Source organism: Cervus canadensis, chromosome 10, assembly GCF_019320065.1.
Source record: "Cervus canadensis isolate Bull #8, Minnesota chromosome 10, ASM1932006v1, whole genome shotgun sequence".
In the NCBI taxonomy this organism is placed as follows: domain Eukaryota; kingdom Metazoa; phylum Chordata; class Mammalia; order Artiodactyla; family Cervidae; genus Cervus; species Cervus canadensis.
The window spans coordinates 66,443,042-66,455,355 of NC_057395.1; the positions used below are offsets into that span (position 1 = coordinate 66,443,042).

A 12,314-nucleotide genomic window follows, 5' to 3' on the forward strand; every position below is an offset into this window, starting at 1 on the left:
ATTTATATTTGGAGAAACTGCCAGTTTCCCCACAGCAGCTGCCCTGTTTTACATTTCCACCAGCAGCGTGTGAGGGTTCCATGTCCCCACATCCTCACCAACACTGGTTATTGTCCGGCCTCCTCCTCTTCTCACATGGACCCTGGAGGGGGGCTTCCCGGGGAAGAACAAGGGCTGGCTCCTTGGGCCTGGGCCTGGGACTGTGACTTTGAGGGAAACCCAGGTCTTCCTTGCCCATCCTTCACCATGGCTGAGTCATGGCCCGGGATTCTGGGGTGAACTTCCTGCCGCTGGGATGGGAGGCACCAGCCCCTGCAGAAGCCGCCATTAGATTTGACTCCACCCCCGGCCCAAGGCGGCTGGGCTCCCGTGGAAGCAGCTATTTCTGGCTCTTTGTGCTCCGAGGAGGAGCAGTGGTGGGCGGAAAGGTTGAAGTTGCTCAGTGGAACGACTTGGGAAGTGCAGTGCGCTGAGGACCCAGGACATCCTTGACTTGGGAGGACAGGCAAGAGACTGCTTCCTGAGAGTGCTGGCCCTTCAGGCAGGGTCAGGGCAGCATGCTGGGCCCCCTGCAGCCCTGCCAGCCCACTGTGAGGGGGAGGCAGAGGGGGAAGGGGGGCCCAAGGATCTGGTTTGACCAGACTGCAGGTGCTGGATCCCATGAGACTGAGCAATGCAGACCTGGGACGTGAGGAAGGAAAGGAAGTGTGACCAGTGGGGGCACGATTTTCCATGGAGGTGGTGCAGCCTAGTGGGTGGGGTGCAGCAGCTGGAGGCAGGCCCTGAGGATGCCTGGGGTGGGGCGCATGTGTGAGAATGCATTAGGGGAGGGGTAGGGTCTGCCAGGAATGAAGATGCAGAAGGAAGATCAGCAGAGGAAGTGGTGGGGCTCAGGGTCCGCCCCAGAGTCCACACTCCTCTGCCGTGGGACCTCGGGCTAAGTGTTAACCTCCTGCCCCACAGTCCTCACCTGCAAACTGCTCTAAAGAGAAGGTTTGGGGATGGCCGTTAGTGACCATTGTCTTATTATCAGGTACTGAATGCTGAACTCTTGCTACCAACCTTGACCTTTCCTCTAGCTTTTTGTCAGCTCTGTGGCTCTCTTCACGCTCATATCTGCATCCATCTTACACATCTCTTGGCTGCCCACCTTCCCTTCCCCAGGTCCTTGTTTGGCCTGATTTTAGCAAAATGCTTAAGCGGCCTTTGGAGACAGTCAGAACCTGGGAGTTAAAATCCCAGCTCTGCCATTCCTAGGCACATGCCCCTGGGCAAGTCATTTTCACGTGCTCAAGCCTGGGCCTGGGTTTTCCCACCTGTAAATTGGGGTGATAATGGCAGGCAGTTAATTGATAATAGCTGGTCATTGGTCCTCATAAGTGGATTAATGGAGCTGATGGATATAAATGGAGGACTAATGAGTTTGACAGACATAAAGCACCTAAGTGCCTGTAACACAGTCGATGCTGAATTATAGAAAAAACACCCAATGTGTAGGGTAGACAGAGTGAGGACTGAGATCCGGGGCAGCAGGGTCATGAAGGGTGTCTGGTACCTGGCCTGGGAGTGGGCTGCTGGTCAATTGCCAGGTCTGGCTGCACCGCCCCTGGAGGCTCAAGGAGGGACATCTGCTGTTGCGTGTCTGCGAAATCCACGCTTGTTGCTTTTCAGTCCTGGGTCACACTCTTCGTGTTGTGTCTGCGGGACTGTGCATGCGTCCCCAGTGGGAGACCATGTCCCACTGTCCCATGGCCCCTGGAATGAGGAGCTGGAACAAGGATCTCTGTGGACCACCAGAGCAGTCCTCTCTCCTCTCATTCCTTCCTACCTTTGCTCCTTCACACGACTGAAGATCGTTTAAAATTTTAATAAAAATTGTACATATGTACGGTGTACAACATGACGTTTATCTATCTTTATATATAGAGAGAAAAACGGTTAGTACAGTTAAGCTAATTAAGACATCCATCCCCTCGATCGCTTGCTCTCTTTAGTCGCCAAGTCATGTCCAACTCTTGTGACCCCATGGCCTGTAGCCTGCCAGGCTCCTCTGTCCATGGGATTCTCCAGGCAAGAATGCTGGAGTGGATGGCCATTTCCTTCTCCAGTCTCCTTGCATAGGTTACATTTTTTTGGAGATATTGGCCAGATGATACATAGTTGCTGTTATGTAAGAGGACTACATCTAGAGCTCTAGTGAGCGGCATGATGATTATAGCTAATAACGATGCCGTACTCAGTACTAGAAATTTACTAAGACAGTAGATTTCAGGTGTTCTCACTACAATGGATATTTCTTGAGCCCCTTCTCTGAGCCAGGCTCCATGCTGGACACTGGGGATACCAGTCATTGGGGGTTCCCTGCCCTCATGGAGTCTAAAAAAAACTAAACAAATAGCTATATAATTAATATATGCTCACTAGTGATCCTGTAAGTATCGGTTGCAATAGGCACTATTGCAAAACAGAAATGCGAACGTGCAGGATACTATGGGAGAGAATAACTCAGGCAATTGACTGCGATTGGGGTGATCTCAGAAGGCCCCTTGGAGGAGCTGACATTTCAGCTGGAATCGGAAGGATAAAGAGGAGTTTGCTGGCACAAGTTAGGGAAGAAAGAAGGTTCCAGGTGCAGAAAACTCTGTGTAAAGGCCTTGAGGAGCTCACTTTTTGTCTTGCTTTAAGAAATGGAAGAAGCCAGTGTGACTGAATTGGTGAGGGATGCAGGGAGGAGGTGCGGGTGGGATAAAGTGGGGGTGGAAAGGGGCAGAAACTAGATCATGCAGCGCCTAGGAGGCAGTGGGAGGATGAGGCTTCGTTGCTGGGTGCTGGGCAGGAAAGGGAGCGAGATGGAAAGGGAGGAGGGCCTGGTGAGTGGGTGTCCCATGAACATGATTGTGGAAGTCATGTGGCCAGGCGGCAGCAGCTCAGCCCCAGGGCGCCCCCGGCAGACGTGGATTGTCCAAGGTCCATCTCCATCTAGTGGGCAGATGCCTCTTGCCTTGCTGTCCCTCACATCCCAGGACAGGAGCCACACCTGTGGTTGCCTGTTACTGACGAGCCCGAGGTCAGGCAGTCTGCTCGATGGGGCGGAATGGGTCAGGTGGCAAAGAAAACATAAGCTTGTCAGCAGTGATTTCTCCCTACAAAGGCAGCCACCACCAGCTTCCTGCCGAGATGGGCCGGTTCAGCCTTGCTCGCTACAGCTGGAGACAGAGGGGAGCAGATGGCCCTGCTTGGCCCAGATTCCAGCCAGATTGCCAGGGAGGTGTGGGCGGAGCGACGGGGTTGGTGCCAGGCGCAGGAATACATGAGGGGAGGGCGGGAGCCACCTCTTTGCCATCTCAGTGGGGTCTCGCCTGTAGGCGGGGTGGATGGCGGGGACATTGGCTGTGGCCTTACTTGTGGTCCTTGAACCAGCAGATGCTCAGAGCCCCGTGGAGAGAGACGGTCCTTGTCTTTTAAGACCAGGTCAGGGGCTCTTGAGAAATGCAGGATATTCACGGTTACATCTCCAGCACCCAGCACAGAGTAGGACCAAGCAGGAACTCAATGTTTTTGTTTTTGTTTTTAATATAAATGATAGTAGTAGCTCTCAGGGGTTGTCTTACTTCACCCTCATGGCATCCCCACAAAGGAGATGCTGTTGTGATCCCTATTTTACAGATGAGAACACTGAGGCACAGAGAAGAGGAATAACTTACCTAAGTCACAGCTGAACAAATGTGTGGAGGACTGTTGGATCATGGGGACAAACTGATGGGCAAGCCTGGTGTTGGGGCTGTGGGGGCAGGGAACAGATCTGAAGGTGGGTGACCAGGAGAAGTGGTGGGTGTGCCCAGCTGGAGAGGAGCACTTGCCCTTCTTGTCTTTGTCCTTTCTGAACCCCCACCAGCCCCTCAGATCCCCCTAAGCCAGCTACCTCTATTGTGCCAGGTGCTCAGAGAGCAAGAGAAGAGCCTCGAGAACTAGGGATATAGGATGGCTAGGTCCAGTTGAGCAGGCTGCACACTGCACAACTTCAGAGCAAGCCATTCCCATAGACTCTGATGAAAACAGCAAGCTGGTAGCCCTGTAGGCAAGACCACACCATGCAGGACTGTGAAGACCAGGGTCAGCAAGTCTTTTCTCTAAAAGGCCAGATATTAAGAGTAAATATTTTAGGTTGTCTGGGCCATATGTCTCTGCTGTAACTAATCAACTCTGGTGTTGTAGGGTAAAAGCAGTCACAGGCAATATGTAAATGAATGAGTGCAGATGTGTGCCAAGAAATTTTCATTTATCAGAACAGGCTGCCTGCCAGATACAGCCTATGGGCCATAGTTTGCTGACCCAGTGAAGGCCAAGGAAGAATTCTGAACTCTGTTCTTTTTATGTATAATTTTATTTATGTATTTATTTAGGCTGTGCCGGGCCTTTGTTGCTGCACGGGCTTTTCTCTAGCTGTGGCGAGCAGCGCCTACTCTCTAGCTTCGGTGTGCGGGCTTCTCATCGCTGTGGCTTCTCTTGTGGCGCACGGGCTCTAGGGCACCCAGGCTTCAGTAGCTGCAGCTCCTGGGCTCTGGAGCACAGGCTTAATTGCTCCATGGCCTGTGGGATCTTCCTGGACCAGGGATCGAAACTGCATCTCCTGCGTTGGCAGGCAGATTCTTTACCACCGAGCCCCCAGGGAAGCCCTGAACTCTGGTCTTAAGAACAGTATGGAGCCAGGAGAGAGTTGTAAGTAGGGCGTGAGAGGAAGCAACTTTGTGTTTAACTTGGCCCTTGAGATGTCTCTCCATGCCCCCTGGGGGCTGCGGTGTTTCTGCTGTCCTGGCTGTAGGTCTCTGAGCCCCTCTGTCTGCCAGAAGAGGCTTGGCCTGGGACTCAAGGGCCTCCGATGCTTACAGAGCGGAGGTCACTCTGCCCATGCTCCCATCCCCCTCCTCCCCACACCAGCATTTAGCCCAGCTCTGAATACTCCAGCACTGCTGGTCGCCATGCCTGGGCCCGGGGGCAGAAAAGAGCAGCCTTGTGGTCAAGAGTCTGGGCTTAGAAATCAGAGGGTCTCAGCAATACCACTTCTGGGCATACACACTGAGGAAACCAGATATGAAAGAGACACGTGCACCCCAATGTTCATTGCAGCACTGTTTATAATAGCCAGGACATGGAAGCAACCTAGATGCCCATCAGCAGATGAATGGATAAGGAAGCTGTGGTACATATACACCATGGAATATTACTCAGCCGTTAAAAAGAATTCTTTGAATCAGTTCTAATGAGATGGATGAAACTGGAGCCCATTATACAGAGTGAAGTAAGCCAGAAAGATAAAGAACATTACAGCATACTAACACATATATATGGAATTTAGAAAGATGGTAACGATAACCCTATATGCAAAACAGAAAAAGAGACACAGAAGTACAGAACAGACTTTTGAACTCTGTGGGAGAAGGTGAGGGTGGGATGTTTCGAAAGAACAGCATGTATATTATCTATGGTGAAACAGATCACCAGCCCAGGTGGGATGCATGAGACAAGTGCTCGGGCCTGGTGCACTGGGAAGACCCAGAGGAATCGGGTGGAGAGGGAGGTGGGAGGGGGGATCGGGATGGGGAATACGTGTAACTCTATGGCTGATCCATATCAATGTATGACAAAACCCACTGAAATGTTGTGAAGTAATTAGCCTCCAACTAACAACAACAACAAAAAAAAGAAATCAGAGGGTCTGATTTCCTCTACTCCGTCTCGTGTGGCAGTGAGCTGTACTTCCCTGAGCTGTCTCCATTTCTCCATAGGAGGAATGATTAGACACGAACCCATGAAACAAAGCAGTTGTGCATCGACCCGGGTGCATAGGAGGGGCTCAGTAAGAAGACAGTGTTGATACAGGAATAGAGGAATCGGTTTTTTAACATTAAAAATGTATTTATTTATTTATGGCTGCACTGGGTCTTCATTGCTGCGAGAGGGCTTTCTCTGGTTGCAACGAGCAGGGGCTACTCTCTAGTTGCGGTGTGCGGGCTTCTCCTTGCGGTGGCTTCTTTCGTTGCAGAGCACAGGCTCTAGAGCCGTGGGCTCAGTAGTGGTGGCGCACGAGCTTAGTCTCCCTGCGGCATGTGGAATTTTCCCCGACCAGGGAATCAAACCGTGTCCCCTGCATTGGCAGGGCAGATTCCTAACCATTGGACCACCAGGGAAGTCCAGAAGAATCATTTTGCTAATGAACCCCAGAGGCAGGAAAGCCTGGCTAGGTCCTGGATGGTGGAGTCTTTGCTCCAGTGGGTTGTGTCCAGAACCAGGCTCCCAGCTAAAGTACAAGTAGAACCAAGAGGGGGACCTTGGGTCATGACTATCGATGGCTCCTTAGAGACGGAGATGACTTGTCCCACCTCTTGGGCTGAAAATAACTGCCGACATTGGAGTAATTATATGCCTTAGGTTCCCACGTCGCACAGAGAACACCCCAATAATTACCGCACACAAAGACTGCTTTTGGCAGCTGACGCTTAAATTCTGCCTCAAAGAGCGTCTCCCGGACCGGAAGCCTAGTTCACCAGCCACCCCCAAAGGATTTGAACCCTGGCCTAATGGGAGCAGAACCTTCTAGAACCTTCTGTGATGCCCAGAGACGCCGTGGTCACTCCTCTTCCAAAGGCCAGCTGTCAGGCCCAGGGCACCCCTGTGACCTGTGGACAGGCTGGGCCACAGTGATCAGTGGCTTTGCCATAGTGTTCTCAACGTGGCCTTGAGGCTGAGACCAGTACTGTGCATCCTGGTAGGAGGTCCCTGTGGGCAGCGCTGAATACTCCAGATGTGAGCCATCTGGGTCAGCCCTGCAGGGTGGTCTGCTGTGCTGAGAGATGGACTGAGCTAGGAAGCCACCAAGTAAGTCAGGGTCCTGGAAGGGTTGTTGAGGATTTACTGTGTGCCAGACCTCAGCAGTGAGTGCCAGGTCCCAGCAGACAGACCCAAAGCCCATCATAATTACCCAAATAGTTATGTAATTATGGTTGTGATAAGGCTATATATGAGATGTATAGATGCTGTGGGTGTGCAGAACGGGGGAGTGCCTTCATCTGGGAAGTTTTAGCTGAGATGTGAAGGATGAGGAGTGAGACAGGTGTGTGTGTGTGTGTTAAGAGATGGAATGCATGGCTCTGGGTGGATGGATGATTGGTGGATGGGTGGATGACTGGATGGGTGAATGGATGAGGGTGGGTGAATAGATGGTGGATGGGTGGGTGGATGGGTGGATGAATGGATGCAGGTAGGTGGATGGGTGGATGAATGGGTGAGGCTAGATGGATGGATGGATGCATGCGTGGATGACTAAGTTGTCCAGGTAATGGAAACAGGCAGTGCAAAAGTTCAGAAATCAAAGGAAATTTGGTGACTCTGTAGCTGACAAAAGACCAATGTGGAAGGTGTTCGGAGTTTAAGAAATGAGACTGGAGAGGCAGATAGGTTGGGAGTACTGCATACAGCTGAGCGAACTCCTCTGCCCTAAGGGGGTGCCATTCTCACAGGCCACAGTGTGAATGAATGGTCCCGCTGGAACTGTGTGAGATGGAGGCCTGCAGACAGGGCACACATCAGGTGGACCTTCTGCACCATCGTCAGGGTTTTGCACTTGTTTCCAGAGCAGTAGGGAGCCACGGGAGGGTCTGAGCAGTTGGTAATGCAGATAATTTCCACATGTAATGCCCCAAAACAGCGCTGTCCAATAGAACTTTTTGTGAAGATGGGAAATGTTCTATTTGTGCACTTTCTAATATGGTAGCCACCTGTAGTTGTTGGGGGCTTCCCTGGTGGCTCAGACGGTAAAGAATCTGCCTGCAACGTGGGAGACCTGGGTTCGATCCTTAGGTCGGGAAGATGCCCTGGAGTAGGAAATGGCAACCCACTCCAGTATTCTTGCCTGAAGAATTCCACAGACAGAGGAGCCTGGTAGGCTACAGTCCGTGGAGTCACAAAAGAGTCGGACCCGACTGAGCAACTAACAGTTCTGCTTTGTAGTTGTTGAGTCCTTAAAATGTGTCCAGAGTGACTGAGGGAAGTGAATTTCGAATTTTTACAAGTTAACGTTTGAAAAACCCCAAGAGCTCGCTGTGGCCAGTGGTTTCCTAGTGGACAGGGCAGCTCCAGAGGACCTGAGTGTAAACCATATATAAGCCCCTTGTCCCCCTGACCCCCAGCAGTGATGAAAGCATCTGGGGCAAGTCTGCGGGAGATGTCACCTCTTGCCAGGAAGTTGGGTGGAGACCTCAGCCTCCCCCTCGCAGGGACCTCTGGTCACACTCAGGCCAAGGGTGCCGCTGGGCCTGTGGTTCCTGGATCTGAGCCTAATGAAGACAGCCCCCATCCCATTGAGGTTCCAAAGACCTCATCTCCCTCTCCTGCACCCTCTGGGTTGCCCAGCGGACATTCAGCCTGCAGAATGGACAACCTGCTCTCTACCCTTCCACAGCTCACTCCAGTTTGTCCCCCCACAGCAGAGGCAAATCGGCTAGGAAACCACAGTGGCCCTGCCCCAGCGTGTGGGTGGTGGCATGGAGACACTGCTCCCAGGGGGCACTAGGGGAGGCGCACTTCGGCTAGTGTTTTGAGGGAGCCAGACTAGGTGGTGTCTCAGATGATAAAAGTATCTGCCTGCAATGAGGGAGACCAGATCCCTGGGTCGGGAAGACCCCCCGGAGAAGGAATGGCTACCCACTCCGGTATTCTTGCCTGGAGAATCCCATGGACAGAGAAGCATGGTGGGCTACCATCCATAGGGTTCATAGGGTCCATAGGGTCCATGGACTGTAGCCCACCAGGCTTCTCTGTCCGTGGGGCCGCAAAGAGTCGGACACAACTTAGACTTACATGGGAGGGGCTCCGAGGGGCCAGGGCCAGCCCGCTCCTGCGTTTGCAGGACCCTGGCCTCTGTCCCCGGCTTTCCCAGCATCGTGAGGGCCTCACACATAAGCCAGCTTGTGTAGCCACGTTCCTTCATTGGCTCTGCAAACAGTCACCCTGTGGTCGCCCCTTCAGCCTAGAGGCGCACTTTCTTGCCGCGTGGTCCACCCTGGGGAAGCTGGATCTGGGGACAAGGCTTATGCAGGCTCTACATTCGGCCCTGCAGCCGTGTGAACAGGGAAGGGGAAGATGGGTCAGAAGGGAGACCATGGGCTTCATCCCCCTGGCCTCAGGGACACCTCACCCCGTGGGAGTGGCCTGGCTGGATACTGACCAAAGATGGGTAACCTAAAGTGTGGAGGTCTGCGAAGGGTCTTGCAGGGCTGCTGCATTTGCTCATTGGATGTCCGTCTTTCTTTTCCCAAACTCTGAGCCGCACGAGGGCAGAGTCCATGTCTCTTGCTCCTTGGTATATCTCAACACTCTTCCCCATAATGGCATACAGTAGGTGCTTAATATGTGCATACTGACTTAATGAATGAACTCACTGATGCTTCCCTGTGCCGTGGTCCAAGTCTCTGAGCAGGTAGACTTGAATGTATTGATGCTAAGAAGTTGTACCAGTATGTGTGTGCTGACCCCGCATCCTTCTCTTTGCACTTGGGTCCAGGATGGGAACTAGGGTTAGAGTGGGTGGGGGAGGATAGAGCAGGGAAGGTAGTAAGGAGTAAATAAGACTGATGGTGTCAGGACCTGGGGGACAGTGGGTCTTACCTGGGTCCCCCGCACCCCTGCACACACCATGTGTGACAAGACAGTCACCTCTTTCCCCTCTGTTGCAGTGCGCTACTTCCTGAAGAATAAGGTCAGCCCTGATTTGTGTAATGAAGATGGACTCACCGCCCTGCACCAGGTAAGGACCCGCTGGGACCCCTGCCTGCCTGCTCCCCACCTGGACACGTGCCCCATCTCCCTGCTTTTTTCCTGCCCAGGACCCTCAGGGAGGAGGGGGAGGGGAGCCGCAGCTGCCACTTCTGAAAGGCTCTTGTCTGCCCGGGAGACGAGTGTGTCTGTTACAGACACGCCCATAGAGCCCCGTGCCCACGTGCGTGGCACATACACTGCCTCCGGGGACAGGGAGCCTTTGTCCGCTGCATCCTCACTGCCTGGCAAAGGGTTTGACACACAAAGCAAGTTTGTTCGGAGCTTGACAGTGTACGAAGCACGTTCGTTCACACCCACCAAGGCATCCGTGCACCCTGGTGACAGCGGTGATTGACAGGGAGGTTGTGGGACCTGCCTAAAGTCACAGCGCCATGGACTCTGGCCAGAACCATGTGCTGTCATAACACACAGCCTCTTTAGGGCAGCGAGATGGGCCCACGCCCCCCTTGGCTGGGGAGGGGCTTCTCTGGCTGTCATCTCTCATCATCTCACACTGCAGCAGCCCCCTCCCTGGTCCCCAGCATTCAGGCATCCCTGCCCTGATCCATCCTCCATGCTGTGGCTGCAGGGATACCCAGACCCAACATCTGCTGATGTTACTCAGAGCACTCCCATGTCTTCCTATAACACTAAGGGTAAGGAGTACCCCAGTGCCCCTGCTGAACCGGCTACGCTGACCGCCAGGCCTCCAGCTACTTGACTTCTGAGTCCCTTGCACACACTGTCTGCTCCCCATCGAATTTCACCCAGTGTTTAGGTGTGTGCACAGCTAGAATCTGAGAGCTGTGCTCTTATATCTACATCCCCTCCCCTGAGCACCTCTGTCATTCCAGCCATTGAAAGTGAAAGTGAAAGTCTCTCAGTTGTGTCCGACTCTTAACTTTCCAGGCCAGAATACTGGAGTGGATAGCTGTTCCCTTCTCCAGGGGATCTTCCCAACCCAGGGATTGAACCCAGGCCTCCCGCATTGCGGGCAGATTCTTTACCAGCTGAACCACAAGGGAAGCCCAAGAATACTGGAGTGGGTAGCCGATCCCTTCTCCAGCGGATCTTCCTGACCTAGGAATTGAACTGGGGTCTCCTGCGTTGCAGGCAGATTCCTTACCAACTGAGCTGTCAGGGAAGCCTTCTAGCCATTGGCGTGACCATTTAGCGTTGGTCTCTGCTTACCCAAGACTCTGCACTGCACGAGGGCAGAGCTCATCATGTCTCTTTCTCAAAGTGTATCTGCTTTGTCCCCCACCATGTTGGCATACAGTAGGTGCTCAGTATGTGCTTGCTGAGTTAATGAGTGAACACACTGAACCCCCCTGTGCCCTGGCCCAAGTTTCAGAGCAGGCGGATTTGAATGCAGCCTGGCCAGGCTCTGGAACCCTGGGCTGGCGAGACCCTCTCCATCTCCCTCGGAGGGTGGGAAAGGTAGCCACTGCCCTACCCATAAGCCCTGGGGGCAAGTCCCCACCCTCAGCCATCAGCTTGGGAGCTCCCCATGTGTCCTCTTGGCTTCTTTTCCTGTCTCGTAGGGCTTCATGCCTCCACACAGTCTAGCTGTGTGACCTTGGGCAAGTTGCTTAAGCTCTCTGTGCCTCATTTTCCTCATCTGTAAAAGAGGCATAACAAGTACCCATGTCACTGGGTTGTTGTGAAGATTAAATAAATATATATAAAACCCTATAAGCATCATCTGACACTGTATAAATATTAGATATTATTTATTATTATGTAGGGACTTCCCTGGTGGCTCAGATGGTAAAGAATATGCCCGTGATGCAGGAGACCCAGGTTCAATCCCTGGGTCGGGAAGATCCCCTGGAGAAGGAAATGGCAGCCCACTCCATTATTCTAGCCCAGAGAATTCCATGGACAGAGGAGCCGGGTGGGCTGCAGTCCATGGGGTCACAAAGAGTCAGACACGATTGAATGATTTTCACTCATTATTATGAAAATCTGCCACATGTTCACTTCTTGACAAAACCACTTCACATATGTGAAGCGTGGGTTGATCATCACAAGAACTCTTTGAAATACTATTATCCCCATTTTACAGCTCAGGAAACTGAGGTGTACCTCAGGGCAGCACCGTCCAATACAACCTTTATGATGATGACATGTTCTGTGTATTGACACTGTCTAGCACCATAGCTTCTAGCCCCACATGGCTACAGAGCCCTGGAAATGTTTTTCTGAGGATTCACTGAGGCAATGCATGGCCAAAAGTTAGCGAAGTGCATGGCGCTAGTAACTCCTCAAAAAGCATTAGCTCTTATTATTGGCAATGTGACCTGTTATTACTGCTCTTCTGGGGCTGTTGTTATTGTTGTCATTGTCATCATCACTACCGCTCCAGGACAACAGAGGAGCACAGTGACAAGAGCTTCCTGTGGATTTTCTGCTCTTGGCAACAGGGAGCCTTCAGAGGTTTTGTCAACTGAGAGCAGCATGGCTGGGTTAACAAGGAAGCTCTCTCTGGCTGAGGGTGT

At 52.5% G+C, this 12,314-nt stretch overlaps 1 protein-coding gene across 1 annotated transcript in view; it reads left to right on the forward strand.

Annotated features, from left to right (window-relative positions):
• PPP1R16B (protein phosphatase 1 regulatory subunit 16B) overlaps positions 1 to 12,314 on the forward strand; it is a 109,635-nt gene that overhangs the window by 76,459 nt on the left and 20,862 nt on the right. The window contains exon 3 of the mRNA XM_043479253.1: positions 9,732 to 9,802. Within this exon, the coding sequence (XP_043335188.1) occupies positions 9,732 to 9,802 (71 nt within the window). The remainder of the gene's footprint in view (positions 1 to 9,731; positions 9,803 to 12,314) is intronic.